This window comes from Haemaphysalis longicornis, unplaced genomic scaffold (assembly GCF_048455015.1).
Source record: "Haemaphysalis longicornis isolate Haplotype H1 unplaced genomic scaffold, Haemaphysalis longicornis Haplotype H1 scaffold_41, whole genome shotgun sequence".
Classification (NCBI taxonomy): domain Eukaryota; kingdom Metazoa; phylum Arthropoda; class Arachnida; order Ixodida; family Ixodidae; genus Haemaphysalis; species Haemaphysalis longicornis.
Window position 1 is genome coordinate 873,792 of NW_027526365.1, and position 24,172 is coordinate 897,963.

The 24,172-nt window shown below is 47.8% G+C and overlaps 2 protein-coding genes across 2 annotated transcripts; one reads left to right on the top strand and one right to left on the bottom strand.

Annotated features, from left to right (window-relative positions):
* The first annotated feature begins 1,495 nt into the window (after positions 1–1,495).
* LOC144137579 (uncharacterized) lies at positions 1,496–2,243 on the top strand. Its single transcript, XM_077669501.1, has 3 exons — positions 1,496–1,622; positions 1,678–1,742; positions 1,842–2,243. Exons 1-3 carry the CDS (start codon positions 1,496–1,498, stop codon positions 2,241–2,243), a joined length of 594 nt encoding a protein of 197 aa, XP_077525627.1.
* Positions 2,244–2,770: 527 nt separating this feature from the next.
* Positions 2,771–4,392, bottom strand: LOC144137580 (uncharacterized). The gene is made up of 2 exons (XM_077669502.1): positions 4,175–4,392; positions 2,771–3,850 (listed from the first exon to the last, which is right to left on the bottom strand). Exons 1-2 carry the CDS (start codon positions 4,373–4,375, stop codon positions 2,771–2,773), a joined length of 1,281 nt encoding a protein of 426 aa, XP_077525628.1. The 5' UTR covers positions 4,376–4,392.
* Positions 4,393–24,172: the final 19,780 nt, after the last annotated feature.

A 24,172-nucleotide genomic window follows, 5' to 3' on the forward strand; every position in this document is an offset into this window, starting at 1 on the left:
AGAGCGGGCTATGAGTTAGTAGTGAGCCTTCATGCGCACTTCACATTCTGCCAGGATTATCTAGTCTGTGAGAATTATGGAGACTTAAACGTTTCAAAACTGAAGCGGAACCCACGTGTGTTTACGATTACAAATGATTGAGTGTAGAAAACATTAGGTGGTACGCTCTCGCGAACGCTTAACAAATAAATAAAAGCCCCTGCGCGTGGTCGTCCACGCGATAGTCACAATATACAAGTGTAGGTGATGAGCAGCAGGACCACATGGACATAACACAAGGTATGATTTAATTTTTACAGATAAGTAAAGACCGCGCCATACAAGGCGGAAAGTGCAGTTGCCGTTATGGAGCGACTGGCGACTGCAAGCACTGTGCTGCAGTTGCCATACATGTTAACGAGCACGAGGAGAACTCATGTACATCACAGCCACAGCAATGGGGTAGGCCATCGAAGAAGCCTTCAATCAACGACAAAGCCTCCATTGAAGAGTTGTTTGGTGGTAAGTGCCTCAACTGAATGCAAACCGTGAACCCTATGTAGGTTGATTGACTGATTGATTGATTGATTGATTGATTGATTGATTGATTGATTGATTGATTGATTGATTGATTGATTGTATGGTTTAACGCGTCGACAACGCAGGCGATGAGGTGCGCCGTAGTGGAGGGCTCCGGATTAAGTTTGACCACCTGGGGATCTTTAACGTGCGCCGAAATCTCGTACACACGGGCGTTTTTGCTTTTCGCCTCCTTCAGAAAAGCGGCCGCCGCTGCCGGGAATCGAACCCGCGCCTTCGTGCTCAGCAGCGACTTACCTTAGCCTTACCAACCTTAGCCACTGAGCCACCGCGGCGGGTAACCCTATGTAGGGTTGAAGGTTGAAAACGCACTACAGTACCAGCTGCCGAGGCTTCTAGAATGTTCTAGCAGGACATTTTAGTTTTCTACGGAAATAATTAAAGCATGAATATGAGCTATCCATTCTAAGATTGACACTGTATTTTCTTTCAGCCAACAAGCACCGGTATGCCGGGAATAAAGAGCCTACCAAGTTGGAGCCCAACTACGTACTGCAGCATTTCCCTGACATAAAGTGTCCAATGATATCTGTACTAAAAGAGATGAGCCAGAGTGCGGATGAAACCTGTGAAGCATTGGTGGGCAACTCTGTCGAAGATGAACATGTTGCAGAATTGCAACGACTTCTTAGGCCACACCAGAAGGTATACCACGACTTGGAGGTGGAACTAATTCAAAACAAGGTTCTCGTGAGAAAGAAGTGTCACGAAGATCTCCTTGCAAAGGAGTGTGCTGAGTATTACAGCAAAAATGTAAAATGTGGCAACACCTTCAGACTCTCAGCAACTACGAAAGGGCAGTCCAGGAACTTGAGGTTTGTCCCTTCAGCAGTTCGTTTTGTCATTCTAAACGACTTAGTATGTTTCTGCAGCTACCATTTATTACATTGATACCGTTAATACCAACAGTTGGCACATGGCAAGGAGAGTGCGCATCACATGTTCAACGGCACACAGCATCCTGCGAGCAAGAAAGACTCCCGAGGACCTGGTGGATTCACTCCTTCAAGCCAGACCATTTTCTTCAGATGCTACAAGGCATGGTATGGCGTTAATTTGTTTCGATTTGCCAATTTTCTGAGAAAAAAAAAATTTCAGGCACAAGGACGGAGCCGTTGGCACGGAAGCACTTTGAGCAAACACTCTCTTCGCATGTCACAGAGGTAACACATCGACTTTCTATTTTTACCTGAAATCAAGTTGCTTTGCCATTAGGAGCTAGTGGATACCTAACTTACTTTACTTATTTTGCTTATTTTCAGACAGGTCTGGTGGTGCATCCCCTGCAACCGTGGCTGTGTGGCAGTCCGGACGGGCTTTTCATGTATCGAGAGGGGACTTGCCTTTTGGAGATAAAATGTCCATCTAAACAAAGGGACAGTGATGTAGTCGACCATAAAGTGCCGCGCTCATTTGTTCCATATATTAAATACGTCAACGGCGAGCTAACCCTTTCTAAGACTCACAAGTACTACACGCAAGTGCAACTCCTAATGTACGTGTGCAACCTTGAATTGTGCTTCTTTTTTGTTTACACCAGTAAACAAAGTGTCACGATTGTTGTCCCCAGGGATGACAGCTTCTTGTGTTCAGCTGTGCGTGCCCTTGAGGAGTTTTACTTTGTTTGGCTCCTGCCTGCATTGGTGAAATGGCGTCGGGTGTAAATACGAAGCTGCGGTTCCTGTGCAGCTACTTGACAAATCTGGGCTAATTTGTGCCTTTGCGCAACTGAGTGTTAATAAATATACAGCCTAAAGCAATATACGCTTTGTTCTGATCTTGTTTCTTCGTCCAGCTCCTTATTCTCCTTCGATAGTGAATACAGAAAATTGTTAGCAGAGGTAGTGCAGGGAATGCCGTGTTTTTGCTAGAGTAGTTTTCTCTTCTGCACATCACAAGACTATTCAGCCAAATGTAATTGTGCTGCGGAGATTCATGCGAGAGACAAGGGTAGCACTAATGAATTTATTCGGAAGCTATTACAAACTAAAATAAACACATTTTCCCATCAAACATTGTTCAAACGGCAAAAATTATTTACAGGAAAGTTGATGCGCAATGCGTGCCCACTAGAACAAGAAAAATAGTACAGTCGAGGAAGTTGTTTGCTATAAAAAATTCACTTCAATATGCCTCAATTGGGCAAGCATCACAACAGACTACATCCCATTAAAGTGAGGAACCTTCGAAGCTAACTGCTTGGATCTACACTCTCCTCTTCATTTATGATAGGCGGTTGCAAATTTGCCAATATGCAGCACAAATGAAACACATCCGACATTTCGGCTATCAACTCGATTGAAACACGCGTGTTTAAGATGTGGTACGTTTTTATGCGCTGTATAACTCTTTCTACATGGATTCGAACCTGTGCGATGTCATAGGTATCTCGCACTTCAGTCTCAGTAAACTGGTCCTGGCCTTTAAGAAAAGGAGGCATCACAAGGACTGCCTGCGCGCCTTCTAGACCCGCCTTAATGCCGGGAAACCCTTTGTCACTCATGATTACGTCTCCTGGTTGTACGAGATCGAGAAACCCCGAATCAACAGTGACATAGGCGTCAGAACACCTTCCTCCATATGCTTTACTCTTGAAGCAGACTTGACCGCAGGGTGCTATGCCCACCAAAAATTTGACTGTGTAGCCACCTTTATAGTTTGAATACAGCACTCGCTGCTGTGGCACCGTGGGTGGCTTTTCTGTTGCTACTTCAGTGCAGTCTATAATCATGGTGCAGCCAGGATAATGCACCTTGAAACAATCTGGCATTGTTGCTATTAACACATTCGTTGGAGGGCGAAAAATCCACTTCTCTGTCGCTGTGCTGAGTGTGCGCAGAGTGCCATGAAAGTGGCGCGACACTGTTTTTCTGCTAACTGAAAACAAAATGGCCAGCGATGAGTATGTGATTCCTAGTTTAAGCTTCATTAAGAACATCACAAGACGATCACAAACAGGAACATCGCAGCTCCTCTCTGAAGCAGCAGGCAGTAAACTCAGTAGAAGCGCGAATACTTCAAGTGTTACACCACACAGATCCCTCATTGCCACACTGCAGTCTTTGACACTTTCATAGCCGCTAAAAAAACTGGTCCTTTTGTCTGGCCCACTGTGACGAGAAACTGTACGAACGGCGGCCGGGGTGCATTGAACAACTGCATCGCAGACAGGTGTGTGGTCGACCTGGGTGCAGACATCCCCTCCTTGTGCCAAGCATATGAACATTGAAAAGCTGTTTCCTCCGCTGTCGTGAGCTGTAGTCTGGCATGCCTGAAAAAAAGAGAAGCACTGCAAACATGTCTCCGCCAAAAATCCACGAACACCGTGTGACCCGTTCAAAGATGGATAGCTACACAATCTATGTGGAATAGGCAGAATTGCAAGCAGGGGGAGTAAACGTTTGCTCTAAAAATGTGAATAAGAAAGGTACAATGAAGTCGAGAATTTTACACTCAGTACAGTCAAGTACCAATGCAGAGCAATTGAGCTTACATATATGGCAGTTCCTCAATATCTGACATTATCATCTGTGAAACGCGGCGCATGCGTTGAAGATGGAGAGACGTATTTGTTCATGGCAATTTGCTTGACTACCTGATCACACTTTTGTTTCGGCACCTCGATGCCTGGCTGGCTTTCAGTCGGCACCTGGTGTGTGTCAAGTTCTTCAAAGCTAGCAGTGGAATCGTGGTTTGCTGCGTGGCTGCTACCCACTTGTACAGGATGTTGATGGGGCTTGCTAAGGGTACCCCTTCTGCGACACCTGAAAGTGAGCCGAAAAATCGAATACGCCATGAAAAAGCTTTTGTGAAATTAAATTATTGTCAACAGCATTTTGTTGGGCTAGTGGTGTTGCCTTTTAGGAAGAAAAACTAAGTGAAAATTCTTTCTAATTTTCTAATCCCCAACAACCAGCTCCGACCTCTCCTCCCAGCGTCGGCTGATTGAAAGGGCCCGGGGTGACCAGCGCACGACAGGGTATCCCTTACAAGACGAAACCCCCCACCAGGCGGGTCTCCAGACTTCAGCTACTAATTAAGGTTCGCCTAAATAAAGTTTACTCCTTCTCCTCCACCTCCTTCTCATATTCCCCTTAACTAGACGCTATTTTCTTGCTTAAAAATAATAACCTCAGCTTTCAGGGTACGCAAAATACATTAACACTTTCGTGAACAATCGATAGTGTGAGATCGGTGAATGCAAATTTAAATTTTGGCATTCTATGAACGCTTCTGGACCGCTAACGCCATCCAAATGGCAAAGGAGGAAGTATTTTATCAGTTTCGCTTTTGAGTTTCGTTTTCCTGCCGTGGAAGGGGGGGGGGGGGAGAGGTTGTTAAATGTCCTTCGGCGGCGGGGAGACGAGCTCACGTGGTTTCAGTTATGGAGTCACCGCCGCTCGCCGATCCTTCGCGCGAACGGCGAATTTCGACGGATTCCGATGTACCTGAGCTTGAATCTGTGCATGATGGTAGCGGCAGAGACACGGAAGACGACTTCGATTCATCAGACTTTAGTACGAGCTGTGAAAGTGCGTCAAGTCGCCCATGACCATCACCAGATGTGCGCCGCGGTGAGTTTCGCTTTCTTCTCCGGTCGCTCTATCGCGGGCGCGCGTTGTAAACAGAACCGTCCCTTTACTAAAGGCCTCAGCTCCCATCAGAAGGGTGTCCACTTCGTTCGGGCGAGACCATTTCGTGCAGACTGCACAGAGAGAGGGCCGAGTTTTCTCCACGAAGGCGGCCCGGAGTTGACCTTGGCGTAGCGGTCCGGAGCAGCGCGCGGCTGTTCGTGTTTATTTGTGTATGTGAATACCTTTTGTACTTACACCGCTCATATGTGCAGTAATATTCTAGAAGCGCTGTATGTTCAAAGTTTATACTTCAAATTGTTTTTATGTCTACCGTGTGCAATGTAGCACTAAGGTTATCATCAATTTTTTGTTGCTTTTTTTTGGTTTTGATAATATTTTTATAAACTGTGTTATAGACCTGTTGTTTGAAATTATTGCTGTAAAAAGTCCTATTCCTTCTCTCTCATTTCGTATCATACACTTCAGCATCAATCATTTTCTGTGGCAAGAAAAGAAATATATTTCTTGTAACACCCAAAACAACCGATTTTTCCGCAGTCACGAAAATGTTAAAGGCCTCAAATACCGCGTGTGAATGCCACCTTGCCTTTGATATCTTGCCAGGCTCTCGCTTGGAATGCGTGGCCGAACTCTGTAGACCTCGGGGAACAAAGTAGGGCAGTAGGCGGGATGCGTCTTCACATTGCTTTTGGCGCCCCCCGCGAAGTGCTGGGAGCATATTCTTGAGCCGTCTTTTGGCGTCCATTCGGTGCCGTGAATTTCACTGAGAATAAAGAAAAAGGTTACTGATGATAAACCAATAGTGGCGGTAGCCGTAATACTTTGTGTTGTGCAAATACCACGGCATGCGATTCACAAATATCGCAGTCTGCGATGTGTATGAAACACTGAAAGAAAGCGTTTTAGTTTTACGACCCTTGGCGTGTGCGCTACGCATAAACGGTGATCGTACTCACTATTTTACTCCTTCCACTGACAAAAAAGGTCATGGCTTACTTACTTGACTCTTCGTACTGCAGAAATCCATTTCTGGCGACGCTCCTTCTCCCACGGCTGCCCGGGAAACCTGTGCATAACGATGCCAGGCTGCCCTTCGCGATTGTGACAGTCCTTTACGCAGCAGTAGCGGCGCTGCCACGAATTTTTTCCTGTAGGTTTTTTATCCTTTACGACGCTGGAACTTGCCATTATAACGATGTTCCTATAGAAACTTCCGCCACACAACCTCGACCCGCACAAAGCGCGCGTTTTCACGCCGGCTGAACAGCCAGTAGATACATCCACCGACCCGGAGTTGCTAAGCGGCGGCGAGAGGCGGCGCTGCAGTCTCGGGCAAACTGCAGTGTCCGGTGCCTATAGGGGCAAAAAAGGTTATATAGTTTGAGCCGCGCAGTAGGTCACAGGGAAGTCAGCGGGGGGTTGATATTACGGCACTTTTTGGAGAGAAAGGAGGAGAGGGTGTTTGTTGACACTCCGCGGGGCATACCGAAAGGTTCTCAGAACCGCCCGAAGCAGACCAGGCGGTGGGAGTGCGATCCTTATCAGAAACTATCAGCTATCCTCAGGTGAAAAGAGAAGGTAGAGGAGGGCGGAAAATAGCTAGGTCAAGGAAACAAAAATGAGAAAAAAAAATAAAAAAACAGGGAGGGAAACAACACAAACCCACACACAAAAAAAAGCAATGACCCGGCAACCGAAATGGCAGGTGTGACCCATGCAACACTCCTGGAAAAGGCCTGTCCTGAAACTCAAAAACGAAAAGATAAAGTTAGAGTGACGTACGGGGCACAAGACCACGCGAAGTAAAAAAGAGAGCGAGAAATCAAATAAATAAAATGGAATTCCAAAAGCAAAGGTTGGAGGGATGCGGGCGAGAATTAGGCTGGAAGCTAAGGAATGGAAATAAAAGAAATTAGGTGACCAGGTAAAGACCAGAGGGAGGGGTAGTACTCTTTGGATAAGGTATATGCAAGACAGTGCCTATTTCTGTATTCCCGGTGAATATCCCAAGTATTGCAAGTTGCCCCTAGACGCATTAATCCCAGTAGGTTTCATGGAGTTGAATTTGTGAATTAAATAGGATTCTCGGTATTTCCTGTCCCTAGGAGACCTGGGGTTTGACTGCAGTATATACAATTTAAGGTCATCAAAATGGCGGCCTGGTTGGTTGAAATGCTGCGCTACAGCTCAGGAGGATTTGCTAAGAGTATCTGCCCAGTGACAATTAAGACGTAGGCTCTTAGGATGACTCGTTTCGCCAGTATACTGTTTCTGGCACATTGAGCATTCCAACATATACACACTGTTGGATGAAGTGCACGTAATACTTGAAATAATCTTGTGGACATAATTACTGGCTGTGCTTTTTACAATGCAGTCGGTCTGCAGGTGCCTGCAAGTCTTGCATCTGCGGCGGGAGCACCTGGCTATGACTGGTTGCTTTGAAGGCCCTGTTTTAGCATGCACTCAAATATCTTTTAGATTCCTGTTTCTACGGTAGGTAACCCTTGGTTACCTACCAGAGCATTTCACCACTTTCTTTCTGACTCAAAAAATTCTTCATCTGTTTCTATGACCCACCACAACCTCCTCTTTGCTTTCCGAGGTTTTTCTTGACTCCCAACCCTTTTGTCTCTTTTATTTCACCGAGCCCCATATTTCCCACTTTCTGATTCGGTACATGCTTAGTGAGGGCCTCTGTTCTGGCAGTAATGGTGCCAAGGGTAGCTTAAGAGGGTTCAATGCTGGTCGAACACTCTCGACATGTCGTAGACACCCGAGTCACGTACCGGAGGTTAAAGAGAAGGTCCCCTTCACCCCGAGTAGTCCGACTGGCGCTGGCTACCACCTGAAAGTGAAGGAAAGAAAAAATACCTTAGCATAAATAACCGAGAAGGTGGCGGGGAAACAGCCCCACCGGTAGCGCAGTGGTTATCGCACCAGACCGGTATGCTGGATGTCGTGGGTTCGGATCCCACTCTGCGGACATTTTCACCACTTTCTTTCTGACTCAAAATATTCTTCATCTTTTTCTATGACCCAGCACAACCTGCGCCTGCCAACCGTTATATATATATATATATATATATATATATATATATATATATATATATATATATATATATATATATATATATATATATATATATATATATATATATATATATATATATATTTATCTACATGTATATATATTTATTTATATATATATTGTAACAAAGACAGTGAGCTCCCGTCAGAGCATCAGTCTCCCCGAGCGGGTATGTGTTCTGCTAAAGCGGAGGCTGACCTTCTGAGTGGCGTCAATCCCCCAGTGGGTATATGTCCCCGTAGCGACAGAGCGGCAGCTCCATCTACAGTGCTTCGGCGCGAGACCTGCGCGCGGACGCCAGACCTCGTTTTGGACTCTGAAACGGCCAGACCTCGTTGGTGCCTCTTCCAAGACCTGCAATAAACCCTATTATATTTTGGTGGAGGTCCTAGTCTTCACGCGATCCCCAGCCTGGAACTACGAAGCAAGCGAGTGCTCCCACCCCTGCATCGAGAAATCGACGGCGAAATGGCGTCGCCACAGCAGGCACCCATCGTGTGCTCCGGGTGTCTTCGCCAACGCGACACCGCCTTTTTCAATGGCAACGACGATGCCGATGCCGAGGACTGGCCGTCTCCTACGAAAGGGTGATCGCCTACAACCGATGGGATGACGGGATGAGGCTGAACAACGTCGAGTTTTGCCTGACCGAGCTCGCCAACACGTGGTTTCATAACCACAAACCGGGCATTAAAACCTGGCCTGAATTCACGACCGAGTTCATTAAGGCGTTCGGTCGCCCCGCTGTACGCAAGCTTCTCGCTGAACAGCAGCTTCGCGTGCGAGCACAGCGAGACGACGAGGGTTACACCAGTAACATTGAGGACGTCGCGGACCTCTGCAAGCGGGTGGATCCTGCGATACCTGAGTCCGACAAGATCAGGCACATCCTCAAGGGCATCGAGGATTATGCATTTCAGATGCTCCTGGGCAAGAACCCGCAGACTGTTGACGAAGTCCTCAATTGGTGCATCAGCTATGACGAGTTGCGTAAACAGCATGTTGTTACTCGACAACGCACACTGCCCAACGAAGACGTTTCACGAGGGTCACTGTCGTCATTGGCCGTACCTTCCGACCTTTCTCCTCTTCTGCCGCACATCGAGCCGTTCGTGCGTGCAGAAGTTTCGCGGCAGCTGGCCCTGCTTCCTAGCACTCGAGAGCCTGCCTTTCCGCTGCCCTTTGTGTCGCTTTGCTCCTCAGAGGCTTACAATCTTGGGCCACGTTGTTTCTAAAGACGGCATACTTCCGGACCCGGCAAAGCCTCGTGCAGTGGCAGAGTTTCCAAAACCGACCACTCTGAAAGACCTTCGAAGCTTTATTGGTCTCTGCTCCCATTTTCGGCGATTCGTTTGAAACTTTGCCACCATTATCGCCCCTTTGACACAGCTCCTCAACGGAAGCGCAGAAATTACCGACTGGCCTCCTGCTTGTGAAAAGGCATTTGGGGCTATGCAAAGCCTGCTGACGTCGCCACCCATACTACGCCATTTTGATCCGCTGGCACCTACTGAAGTTCACACTGACGCCAGTGCTGTCGGTCTAGGTGCCGTTCTCGCTCAGCGTAAAGCAGGCTTCCATGAATGCGTTGTTGCATACGCCAGTCGCACCCTGACTAAGGCGGAGCGGAACTATTCCGTCACCGAGAAGGAATGTTTGGCTATTGTTTGGGCTATCGCCAAATTTCGTCCCTATCTTTACGGTCGTCCATTCCACGTTGTCACGGATCACCACGCTCTATGCTGGCTGTCCTCACTGAAAGACCCTTCCGGTAGACTCGGACGTTGGGCTCTTCGACTTCAAGAGTACGACATACGAGTCATATACCGGTCCGGACGCAAACACAGTGATGCCGATGCCCTGTCTCGGTCACCCGTCGTGTCCGACACTGGTTGCCTGTCCACAACAGACTGCGAGGTGGCGTCACTAGCTATACAAGATATGGCCTCAGAACAGCGTAAGGATCCGTGGATTGCCGCAATCTTGCAATACCTGTCGAGTCCATCAACAGTTCCAGCATCCCGGGCAACGCGCCGCCAGGCTTCACACTGCGCCATACGTGACGACCTGCTCTACCACCGGAACTACTCATCTGAAGGCAGGAAGTGGCTACTCGTCATTCCTGGCCATTTGCGTTCCGAATTTTTCTCTTACCACCACGCTGACGCACAGTGCGCCCACGCTGGAGTCCTGAAAACGTACCAGCGGCTCCGTTTGCGCTACTACTGGCGGGGGATGTACACATTTGTGATCAAGTACATCCGCACGTGCACAGAGTGTCAGCGTCGTAAGTGTCCCCCTCCACATCCCACTGGAGCATTGCAGACACTACCGTGTCCAGCACGACTTTTTGACCGTGTTGGAATAGATATGTACGGTCCACTTCCCAGCACGGCCGCAGGCAATCGTTGGATTCTTGTCGCAGTTGATCACTTGACACGGTACGCGGAAGCAGCTGCACTGTCCACTGCCACTGCTCGCGATGTCGCATCCTTCCTTCTTCAACGTTTTATTCTGCGGCACGGAGCGCCCAGGGAGCTGTTGAGCGACCGGCGACGAGTCTTCTTGTCCGAAGTCGTGGAGGCGCTGCTCACTGAATGCCGCGTTGTTCACAGGAAGACTACATCCTACCACCCCCAAACCAATGGGATGACAGAACGTTTTAACCGTGCACTGGGCGACATGCTGTCGATGTATGTTTCTCGTGACCATTCGAACTGGGACTTAGTTCTTCCTTTCGTCACGTACTCGTATAATACGGCCACGCAGTCAACCACCGGCTTCTCACCATTCTTTCTCCTGTACGGGCGTGAACCTTCCTGCCTACTTGACACCATTCTTCCTTACCGCCCTGACATCTCGGAATGTATTTCAGTCTCGGAAATCGCCATGCGAGCCGAAGAGTGTCGCCAACTGTCACGCTCCTTCACGGGAGCAGACAAAGGGCGTCAGCAGTATCGCCGCGGCGACAGTAGTGGAACGCCAACTTACGCTGCTGGCTTCCTTGTATGGCTACGGACACCGTCTACGGCACCAGAGCTTTCAAGCAAACTTCAGACAAAATACCAGGATCCCCACCGAGTCGTCGAAAAAACGTCTCCCGTCAATTACATCATCGAGCCGGTCACTCCTAGTACCGACCGTCGCTTCCGTGGCCGCGAGACGGTTCACGTTCAGCGTCTCAAGCCCTATTACGACCAGCTCACCGTCGCATCACCCTGAGTCGCCAAGGATGGCTCCTTCTGTCCTCGGGGATGATTGTAACAAAGATAGTGAGCGACCGTCAGAGCACCAGTCTCCCCGAACAGGTATGTGCTCGGCTAAAGCGGAGGCTGACCTTCTGAGTGGCGTCAATCCCCCAGAGGGTATATGTCCCCGTAGCGACACAGCGGCTGCTCCAACGACAGTGCTTCGGCGCGAGACCTGCGCGCGGACGCCAGACCTCGTTTTGGACTCTGAAACGGCCAGACCTCGTTGGTGCCTCTTGCAAGACCTGCCAATAAACCTCATTATAATATATATATAATTATATATATATATATATATATATTTCCTTTCTTTTCTTTCTTTCTTTCTTCTGTATATTAAAAAAATGTTTACTTCATTAACCGTAGTGAAAAAGAAAAAACAAGAGCCTAACCACACCCCTATGCCTCCTTTGGCGTTGTAGACTGCTGCCCTATCTTTCTGTATTTCCTCAACGAGCCCCTCATTTCCTGACTATATTATTCTGCGTAAGCCTAGTGAGGGTCTCGGTTCTGGCAGCCTTGACGCCTAGGTAGCATAAGAGGGCTTCCCGTCAGTTACCCGCTCATGACAGGCTGTAGACGCTCGAGTCACGCCCCGGGGGTTGAAAAGAAGGTCCCCTTCTCCCCGTGTAGTCAGAGTGGCGCTGGCTACCACCCTCAAGCGTCAGATACACTTCTAGTAAATATAAAAAGCCTAGAAAGTGAGGGAGAACACAGTCGCCCAGATAGCCGAATTGGTAAGGCATTCCACATGTAATCGAAAGGCGTGGGTTCGGTCCCCACTCTGGGCGCGTGTTTTCCTTTCTTTCTTTCTTCTGTATATTAAAAAAATGTTTACTTCATTAACCGTAGTGAAAAAGAAAAAAAAAGAGCCTAACCACACCCCTATGCCTCCTTTGGCGTTGTAGACTGCTGCCCTATCTTTCTGTGTTTCGTCAACGAGCCCCTCATTTCCTGACTATATTATTCTGCGAAAGCCTAGCGAGGGTCTCGGTTCTGGCAGCCTTGATGCCTAGGTAGCATAAGAGGGCTTCCCGCCAGTTACCCGCTCATGACAGACTGTAGACGCTCGAGTCACGCCCCGGGGTTTGAAAAGAAGGTAGCCTTCTCCCCGTGTAGTCAGAGTGGCGCTGGCTACCACCCTCAAGCGTCAGATACACTTCTAGTAATTATAAAAAGCCTAGAAAGTGAGGGAGAACACAGTCGCCCAGATAGCCGAATTGGTAAGGCATTCGACATGTAATCGAAAGGCGTGGGTTCGGTCCCCACTCTGGGCGCGTGTTTTTCTTTCTTTCTTTCTTCTGTATATTAAAAAATGTTTACTTCATTAACCGTAGTGAAAAAAAAGAGCCTAACCACACCCCTATGCCTCATTTGGCGTTGTAGACTGCTGCCCTATCTTTCTGTATTTCCTCAACGAGCCCCTCATTTCCTGACTATATTATTCTGCGAAAGCCTAGCGAGGATCTCGGTTCTGGCAGCCTTGATGCCTAGTTAGCATAAGAGGGCTTCCCGCCAGTTACCCGCTCATGACAGGCTGTAGACGCTCGAGTCACGCCCCGGGCGTTGAAAAGAAGGTCCCCTTCTCCCCGTGTAGTCAGAGTGGCGCTGGCTACCACCCTCAAGTGTCAGATACACTTCTAGTAAATATAAAAAGCCTAGAAAGTGAGGGAGAACACAGTCGCCCAGATAGCCGAATTGGTAAGGCATTCGACATGTAATCGAAATGCGTGGGTTCGGTCCCCACTCTGGGCGCGTGTTTTTCTTTCTTTATTTCTTCTGTATATTAAAAAAATGTTTACTGCATTAACCGTAGTGAAAAAGAAAAAAAAGAGCCTAACCACACCCCTATGCCTCCTTTGGCGTTGTAGACTGCTGCCCTATCTTTCTGTATATATATATATATATATATATATATATATATATATATATATATATATATAGTGTAACAACTGTAGTTCTCTGCGGCACAATATTTCGCCGATTTCAATCTTCTGTGTAATCATCATCACCTGTCATCCTTTTCAGTAATGCTTCATCTTCGTCACCTGTACATGATCATTATCATCCCTGAGGCTAGTGCTGCTTGGCTGCGCGTTCGCCAAATAAACGGCGTCTGTCTCCTCCGCTCTACCAGTGAGCGACGTCTCCTCGGGCTTTGCAGCCGAAGATTTTAGAAGGCTTCCACGATGACCCAGCTGCTGGCCACCTCGGCTTTCAAAAAACGTTTGATAGGATCCGCGCTCGCTTCTTCTGGCCTGGCATGTCAAGGTGCGTCGCTAAGTATGTCAGCTCCTGTGCATTGTGTCAGCATCGCAAACGCCCTACAACTGCGTCTGCTGGACTTCTACAACCCATTCCTTGTCCGGCGGAACCTTTTGACGTGGTGGGTATTGATCTATACGGCCCTTTACCATCCACCTCATCCGGCTAACGTTGGATCGTGACCGCGGTTGACCATTTCACGCGTTATGCAGAGACGGCCCCTGTTCGCTCTGGCTGCTCCCAAGAAGTCGCCGAATTTATCTTGCATAACGTGATCTTACGCCATGGCGCCCCCCGGGTTCTACTAAGTGACCGTGGGAAAACATTTCTTTCAAGCGTCATTGCAGACCTGCTTCGTGCATCGAATACCATCCACAAAGCGACGTCCTCATATCACCCCCAAACAAACGGCCTCACGGAACGCTTCCATCGTACACTTTCGGATATGATCTCCATCTATATCGAACCAAGCCATACTAACTGGGACGCCATCCTTCCATTCGTAACGTTTGCGTATAATACGGCACGCCAACGAACAACTGGGTACGCTCCGTTTTTCCTTGTTTATGGCCGTGATCCCTCCTTCGTCATAGACACGTGTCTGTTCTCGGCACCTGCGACCTGACCTGTCCCCGGGTCTGACGAATTCATCTCTCGCCTTCACCACTGCCGCCGTATTGCCCGTGAAAACACGCAAGCCTGCCAGCAGAACCGCAAGCTCCAGTACAACGCCTCTCACCGGTGTATCCAGTACCACCCAGGGGACCAGGTTCTACTCTGGACTCCCGTTCGTGTACCTGGGCTATGCGAAAAGTTTCTTCGGTGATTCATCGGCCCTTATACCGTTCTGGAGCAGACGTCGCCAGTCAACTATCGGGTCACCCCTGTGTCTCCCAGCACGGACCGTCGCTGTCGGGGAACCGAAATTGTGCATGTCTCCTGTCTCAAAAAGTTCCACTCGCGCACTTCCTAAATGCCAGCGGCCGGGCGGCCGCCTTCCTCGAGGGGGGCCATTAGTGTAACCACTGTAGTTCTCCGCGGCACAATATTTCGCTGATTTCAATCTTCTGTGTAATCATCATCACCTGTCATCCTTTTCAGTAATGCTTAATCTTCGTCACCTGTACATGATCATTATCATCCCTGAGGCTAGTGCTGCTTGGCTGCGCGTTCGCCAAATAAACGGCGCCTGTCTCCTCCGCTCTATCAGTGGGCGACGTTTCCTTGAAGGCCTCTTACAATATATATATATATATTGTGAGCTCTAGCACAATCTACACTCCTGGGAAAATCGCCGTGCTCCGATACGAGGCATAATTGTCATCGCTTCATCATCATCATCTCGGCTTTTCGCATCTTCATCACTGCTTCCTGGGTCCTCGGCTCTCAGAATAAACTGTTCTCCGTAGGAGTTCTCGATTCTCTCAAGTGGGGGGGGGTGCTTTCGATCCTGCCGTCTACCTTTCTTGATCGCACAGCTGGGGCTTCGATCAGGTCGGCGCTTAGCAACTAGCCCCCTGTAGCGCAAGAGCAGCAATCATGGCAGCAACGCTGCAGTTCCCGTCCAGCCCACCCTTACTGTCACCACCCCGAAAGCGAACCGCCTTTGATCCCTGGCCTTCGGGACGAAAACATTGAGGAATGGCTTGACGAGTTTGAGCAAGTGAGTGCGTTCAACCGGCGGGATAGCACATTCAAACTGAAGAATGTTTGCTGCTCTGCTCACTCGAATGAAGCCAAAAAGTAACTTGAAGCCCGTGTGCAACACTCGGAGGAGACGTACGCTTCATACATTGAAGATGTCCTCGCGATTTGCCGCCGGTTCGACAAGGACATGCCTGAAACGGAGAAGATGCCCAACATATTTGAAAGGATCGCTCATTTTCCCTTTAATGCTATGGCGATTCAGAACCCCACTACCATTGCCGATGTGCGAACGATCTGCCAGCGGCTCGACCATCTCGAGTCCATCCGGATTCAACACGACACATTGCCTGCTTGCCCCTCTGGCTATGCCGAACTGCGTACTCTGTTTTGCGACATCATCCGTGAAGAGTTGCATTAGCGTGACACAGCCTGCGTTCAGAACAACCGCGGTCGCGCATCTGGGCTGTGTGACATAATCAGAGAGGAGCTGGTGTCCATGAACGCTTCCTCAGCCATGTCATACTGCTCCTCTTCACATCCCGAACACCTGTGTCCATGGAGCAGATCGTATCCCCGCCCTCGCACGGCCACTTGACCGCCATTTTTGCGCCTTCGGCCGCTCCGCCTTTCCATTCAACTTGGCGAGCACCCCGCCCTATTAGCGACCGGCCCGGCTGCTACTACTGTGGCATCCGAGGGCACATTTCTTGCTTTTCCCGTCGACGACAGCTGGACGAGCGCCACGGGTACTCCCCATACGAGCGAGATAACCGCTTCAACTACACCCCTCGCCAGCGTGTGTACCCGCCACCTTCACCTCGCTCTACACCCCAAATTGATTCGATGACCGGCCCTGTAGTCCACGCTCTCCCGGACGCCGTTCACCTTCGCATTTCCGCCTGTCTTCGTCCCCTCTCCGACCCGCACAACACTTTTTCGACCGACACCCGGAAAACTGAAAGCAGCAGTTTTCTAAGGGGAAACTGGATCACGGCAAAAATCTCAAAGAAAGTCCCCCTGCGTCACCATCGAACACATTAACGGTTTTCATTGAAGGGGTTTTGGTTGAGGCTATAATAAACACTGGGGCCAGCATTTCGGCCATTCACGAGATTTGTGCTCTCGGATACGCAAGGTGACAACGCCATATGACGTTCTCCTCTGCGTGGTGCCAACGGTGGAAGCATTCGACCCTCTGGACTATACACTGTGCGTGTTTTTATTGATGGCATTCGCCACCACATACAGTTAGCGGTATTGCGCTCACGTGTCCATCAAGCCACCTTGGTTTGGGATTTTCTGTCATCAGCATCGGCAATCATCACCTGTAATCAAACCACCATTCCATCACTGACCCCTGCTTTGCCAGTTTTTCGGAAAGAGGCACGCATCGTCTGGCCGCAGCAACTGATTGTGTGCTCTCTCCAGGTGAAGAAAGTTTTCTCCGTGTCGTGCGACAGAGTCACCGACGGCGACGTGTTGATTGCACTAGCTGGAAATTTCATTCTCAAAGGAGTGGTCATACCTACCTGTCTCGTCCGTTTTTCGTCTGGGAAGGTTTTTGTTGCCGCGGTGAATACATCTGCAGAAGCAATTTAGTGCCGCAAGGTACCACTATCGCTTCGGTTTTCAACCATGAAAAAGCCTGTGTTCTTCCGTTGTCAACCATTTCGATAGATGAACACGTTTCCCCATCGCTCGTTCCAGCTTCGGGTTTTGACACCACCTTAAGTTCCGACCTTCCGCCAGAGGAGAGCCAAACATTAGTGCTTCTTCTGACAAAACACCAGGGTTCTTTGACGCGTACTTCTGTTCTGAGGGAGACATCTGCAGCGGCACAACGCAACGACACAGATGGATCTTGTTTCGTTCGTCGCCGCCCATACCGTGTGTGTGCGTCTGAACAGAACATAATACAGGAGAACGTCGGTGACATGTTCAAGAGAAATATTGTTCGCCCTTCATTGAGTACCTGGTCTGCTCCTGTCGTTTTGCTGCAAAAAAGGACGGTTCTGTAAGATTTTGCATTGATAGGACACTGAACAAAATGACGCGCAAGGATGTCTATCTAATAGCTCGCATTGATGATGCCCTAGACACTAGCGCGTTTGAGAATTTGGGTAATAAGGCTAGTGGTCGGGCGCTTTCGTTTCGACGTTGTTGCTTCAGTACTTCGTCCCTTTCCAGCTCGGATGCTCTTTCGTAAGCCATATCCAGCGAGCTGACCGGGTGATTCCTGCTTGCCAGGGTGGACTTCAGTTCATTAAGGTGTTTTGTATAGTCTGTGTCATCACTACATACTCTTCTTAGTCTGGTAGCCTGTCCTACAAAGATACCTTGTTTGCAGTGTCGTGGGTGATGACTAGTGTAGTCTAGGTACTGTTGCCTGTCTGTTGGTTTCCTATAAAGTGTGGCTTTCAGTTTACAATTGTGAAGAACAACAGTGGTGTCTAGGAAGCTCACTTGTTTATCCGAGTACTGGCATGAGAACGTAATGGTCGGATGCGAAGAATTAAGATGAGAAATTAAATTTTCTAGGGCTGTGCGGCCGTGCTCCCAAATTATGAAGATGTCATCTATGTATCGAAGATAAACCTTCGGCTTGAGGGGGAAAGAGTCTAAGAGGGAACGTTCAAATTATCCCATAAAATGTTGGCGTAGATGGGTGCGAAAGGGGTGCCCATGCTGGATCGAAAAACTTGCTAGTAGTAAGATGAGTGAAACTCGAAATAGTTGAGGATTAGAACTAATTCAAGTAAAGTAATTACACTTCGAACGCGTGTTGGTGCCGGTTTTCTGCTTAGGTCTTTGATGTAGCTTCTATTCCTTTGGTGATTGGAATGTTCGTATAGAGGCCGGAGACGTCGAGCGTGACCAGAAGGGCGTCATCGGGTATTTGCCCACCATCGTTTATTGCTTCTAGTATGCGGAGGAACTGTGGGGTGTGATTAACAAATGAAGGAAGAGGAGTCGGAATGTCTGCCAAATGGTGATTCAGAAACACAGACAATGTTTCCGTGGGGGTGGTGTTGTTAGAAACTATGGGCCTTCCCGGAATGTCAGCTGAGAACAGTACTTCTGTGGGGACTTTATGGATTTTGGGGAGCAGGTAGAAACGTCCTGCTTCCTTGTTCGCCGGTCTTATAAATTTTAGTTCTGTTGTGGTGATTAATTCTCTGGCCAGCAGATCTGTGAGAGTGTGAAGGATCGTTTGACTGTATTCGTTGCTGGGATCATGGTCTAAAATCCGATAGTGACCATGGTTGTTAAGCTGCTTATAGGCCTCATCTTTATATTTTTCCATTGGTACGATGTCAGCGCTACCTCCTTTGTCTGCAGGTTTAATGATTATGTCCGTTCTGGCTGCTAGGTTTTTTAGAGTGACTTCTTCTGAGGGGGTCAAGTTCTTGCGTTTATTTGGTTTCTTCGTTGAGAATAATATTTCTTTCGATAGTGATTTTATATACAAATCGAGTTCTGGAGATTCCTCGGCATCTGGCGTCCAAGTGCTTGGCGCATGGAGTGCGTGGTCATTGATTTCACAATTGTCTTGCTTATCGCAAAAGAACTCTCTCAGCCTCACTCTGCTCGAAAATTCGGTGAGATTCTTGTGTAACTCGTATTCATTCACGTGGCTGTTGGTGGGGCAGAAAGTGAGGCCTCGTTCTAGGATAAGTTTTTCGGTTGTCGATAATGTTTGTGAAATATTTAAACATTGCTGTTACACGTGACGGGGGAGGCGGATACAACACTCTGTTCGGGAACAGGTGTCATGTTGCTGTTAATCCTAATGTGGGAGCTAGATTCTACATTATGTTTATATGCGGGAGAGAAAAATTCCACCGTAGCAGATTCTGATGTGTCTGCGAGGGCCGTCAGATGACTTAGTGCCACGTCTTCAGGCTTAGTGACGACAGGAGGTTCAATGGTGCAATGTGCGTCAGGAAAAAGGCGCTGGTCACGTTAAAATTTAAGTCTTTGTTTCTTGCACAGCTCGTGTTCCTTACGGTTTTTAAAGGCATCAAGATCAATTTTCGCTTGCCCAGTGAGTGGAATGATTTCAATCTGCTGATTTAAAACGCTAAGTTTTTTGTCACAGTGTTCTCTGAGAATTTCTAGAAGGGAAAGCGATGCATGCTTCAAAGTGTCCTGCCATTTAGCTTCTAGTTGAGGGGGGAGAACTCCAAAGGAGCAAATAGCTCTAAGGCGGAGGCCTTTGGGGATTTACTGGTTTGGAGGTAAGAGGAATAGGTTTTGAAGTGAAATCTCTAGTGTGTTTGTTTGACGGAGAGTTTTCGAACCCTAAGGAAACCGCGGGATTTGAGGGGCAAGGCGTGCAGTCCACTCGGTGCAGGTCATTTTCGTTTGTTCCGAGTGGACGTACGGGATGGTTCTTTTTTGTTCGGAGTCTGTTATTTAGGGGGGCTGTTGGGGGTGATGTCCACGTTTGACTACTTGCAAGTTTTTTGAACCAGCATGGGAACTCCTTTCGCACCCACCTATGCCAACATTTTTATGAGGCAACTTGAAGCTTCCCTCTTAGACTCTGTCCCCCTCAAGCCGAAGGTTTATCTTCGATATATAGATGACATCTTCATAATTTGGGAGCACGGCCGCACAGCCATAGAAAGTTTCATTTTGCATCTAAATTCTTCACATCCGACCATTAAGTTCTCATGCCAGTACTCGGATAAGCAAGTGAACTTCCTAGACACCACTGTTGTTCTTTACAATGGTAAACTGAAAACCACATTTTATAGGAAACCAACGGACAGGCAACAGTACCTAGACTACACTAGTCATCACCCACAACACTGCAAACAAGGTATCTTTGTAGGACAGGCTACCAGACTAAGAAATGTATGTAGTGATAACGCAGACTATACAAAACACCTTAATGAACTAAAGTCCACCCTGGCAAGCAGGAATCACCCGGTCAGCTCGCTGCATATGGCTTACGAAAGAGCATCCAAGCTAGAAAGGGACGAACTGCTCAAGCAACAACGTCGAAACAAAAGCGCCCGACCACCAGCCTTCATAACCAAATTCTCAAACGCGCTCCCTAACATAAACAGCATCCTGCGGAAATACTACCCACTCTAGCCAATAATGACCGACTTAAAAAGATGTTTCCGGAAGCCCCAAGAGTTACCTACAGAAGAAACAAGAACCTAAAAGACATTTTAGTGCATGCCAAAATTATCGCTTCCCAGGAACCAGTCATCAGCCCTTGCCTCCGCCCTAGATGCAAGACCTGCAAACATCTGCAGACGAATTGCATTGTCAATAGCACTGCCAGCCAATACGTTCACAAGATTAATTCAAGCTTCACTTGCAATTATTCTAACATTGTGTATATGCTAGAATGCTCATTCTGTCAAAAGCAGTACATTGGAGACACGAGTCTCCAATGTGAACTTGCGCCTGAATGAACATCGCCTGAATGAATGAACTTGCGCCTGAATGAACATCGGACCGACACTCATAACAGTGCCTCCATAGCAGTCGCGCAACACTTCAACCAGCCCAACCACGATTTCGATGATCTCAAGCTCTATATTCTGCAGTCAAACTTTGTCTCCAAGGGACCGGAAATGCAGAGAATCGTACTTAATCCATAAATTCAACTGCCTGGAGCCGGGTCGAATCAATGCTTCGAAAGGCAGCTTAGAAACGTTACGGTATCTGAATCGAACAGAAAAAAATTGCTCTTACGAAAAGTGGGCATCTCCATTCGCACTATTGCTGCCTGCCCATCCCCAAAGCTGATACTTGAAAACAATTTCTGCGCTTCCTCTCCCGCCCCCCCCCCCCCATTTTTTTCTCCTGTCTTGCTCCTAGCCGATTTCAGCCTAAAACGGGTACTCGTCTCCCTCGACCTTTCGCATTTCGTCTTACTACCTACTTTACACACACACGCAAAAAAGATAAAGGAAAAAAGAAAGAAAACAGAAAAGTCCTTGAATGTACCGCAAAGCTCCGAGTGAGCTGCACCCGCGCATACCCCTTCTATTCTTCGGCGAACACTGGCCTCCTCAGTCGGAATTCTTCAAACTATAGGGGCTGCTGCTGCTTACGAGTTTTTTCTCTTACACACCGTTCAGTAACCTTGCAACTGCAACCCCAAGACGCCCCTCTCGTACCCGATCTTCCCGGAAGCCTCCTTTGAGGTCGCCCGGGCCCACCGCAGCCCAGCTTAAACCATTCCCCCCAGTTTTCTCCGACCCTCGAGTAGTCTTCCCTCCTTCTATACTGCGGGGTCCGTCATAATAACCACACCTCCCTTTCTCTCTCACTATTTCACTCCTTTCAACCGACCGATGACCCACTCTGCTGTCCTCCTTCCGGCCCCGCTCTTAACAACCTCCCCCCTCTCTATCCACCTCAATCTGTATCTATAAAACAGCGGGCCAGAGATGAACCCTGACGACTTGAAAAAGACTAAGTCTCCTTGTCGAAACGTTGGCAGAGGTCTGATGCCGCTACCTTCTCCAAAAGCTTCCAAGCCCTCTCGTTCCCTATATATATATATATATATATATATATATATATATATATATATGTATATGTATATATATATATATATATACATATATATACATATATATAAATATAAATATATATATATATATATATATATATATATATATATATATATATATATATATATATATATATATATATATATATATATATATATATATATATATATATATATATATATATATATATATATATATATATATATATATATATATATATAGAGCTGTATATATATAGTTGTATATAGTATAGAAACCCTGAGGAAAGCAAGTTCTCTTTGCTGAAACGTAGGCCACAATCGTGCTTTTACCTTGTTCGAAGTTTTTCTTCTCATGTATATATATATATATATATATAAATCTAGAGAAAGATAAACTCACAAAGCGCGCAGAAATAGTATAAGTAAAGAGTCGGATACACAGCAAGAGCAATAACAAACAATGTTTACTTACGTAGCGGCAATGGGACTTGCCTTCATCAGAGTAAAGTTACATGATTGTGGTTACACAATCATAAAGTTACACAATCATGTAACTTTACTCTGAGGAAGGCAAGTCCCATTGCCGCTACGTAAGTAAACATTGTTTGTTATTGCTCTTGCTGTGTATCCGACTCTTTACTTATACTATATATATATATATATATATATATATATACCACAACTCCCCTTTGCTTTCCGAGGTGCCAACCCTTATTTTCTGTCTTATTTCACGGAGCCCCTCATTTCCCATTTTCTGATTCGCTACATGCTTAGCGAGGGCCTCTGTTCTGGCAGTCTTGGTGCCAAAGGGAGCTTAAGAGGGTTTAACGCTGGTCGACCACTCTCGACATGTCGTAGACACTCGAGGCACGGCCCGGGGGTTAAAAAGAAGGTCCCCTTCACCCCGAGTAGTCCGAGTGGCGCTGGCTACCACCCCCAAGTGCAGGAAACAAAAATAACTGAACATAAATACCCGAGAAAGTGCTGGGGAAACAGCCCCGCCGGTAGCGTAGTGGTTATCGCACCAGACCGGTATTCTGGAGGTCGTGGGTTCGGATCCCACCCGGCGGTCATTTTTTCACCACTTTCTTTTCGACTCAAAAAATTCTTCATCTCTTTCTATGACCCACCACAACTACCTTTTGCTTTCCCAGGTTTTCTTGACTGCCAACCCTTATTTTCTGTCTTATTTCACGGAGCCCCTCATTTTGCATTTTCTGATTCGCTACATGTTTAACGAGGGCCTCTGTTCTGGCAGTCTTGGTGCCGAAGGGAGCTTAAGAGGGTTTAACGCTGGTCGACCACTCACTCTCGACATGTCGTAGACACTCGAGTCACGGCCCGGGGGTTAAAAAGAAGGTCCCCTTCACCCCGAGTAGTCCAACTGGCGCTGGCTACCACCCCCAAGTACAGGAAACAAATATAACTGAACATAAATACCCGAGAAAGTGCTGGGGAAACAGCCCCGCCAGTAGCGTAGTGGTTATCGCACGAGACCGGTATTCTGGAGGTACTGGGTTCGGATCCCACCCGGCGGTCATTTTTTCACCACTTTCTTTTCGACTCAAAAAATTCTTCATCTCTTTCTATGACCCACCACAACTACCTTTTGCTTTCCCAGGTTTTCTTGACTGCCAACCCTTATTTTCTGTCTTATTTCACGGAGCCCCTCATTTTGCATTTTCTGATTCGCTACATGCTTAACGAGGGCCTCTGTTCTGGCAGTCTTGGTGCCAAAGGGAGCTTAAGAGGGTTCAACGCTGGTCGACCACTCTCGACATGTCGTAGACACTCGAGTCACGTCCCGGAGGTTAAAAAGAAGGTCCCCTTCACCCCGAGTAGTCCGACTGGCGCTGGCTACCACCCCCAAGTGCAGGAAAGAAAAAATACCTTAGCATAGATAACCGAGAAGGTGGCGGGCAAACAAATGGGAAACACTTAGGAAACAAACGACCACACACAGCATACAGAGCTTATTCTGCCAAAGGCAAGCGAAAAAGAGCTTCAAACAAGAAAAAAGACGAAAGGAAGAGGGGGGAACAAGGTGGCAAAGAGGAGGCAAGAAAGAGGCAAGGAGGAACACACTGCATGAACGCGAGTGGTGGGGACAACAGGAAATGCGACGAGTTCATGGGTGGCGAAAGGCCCAAAAACATACCGTGTCTCCGAGAGGGGAAATCTACAAAGCACACGCCTCCACGAGCAGTGAGCTTACAGGCGCGTC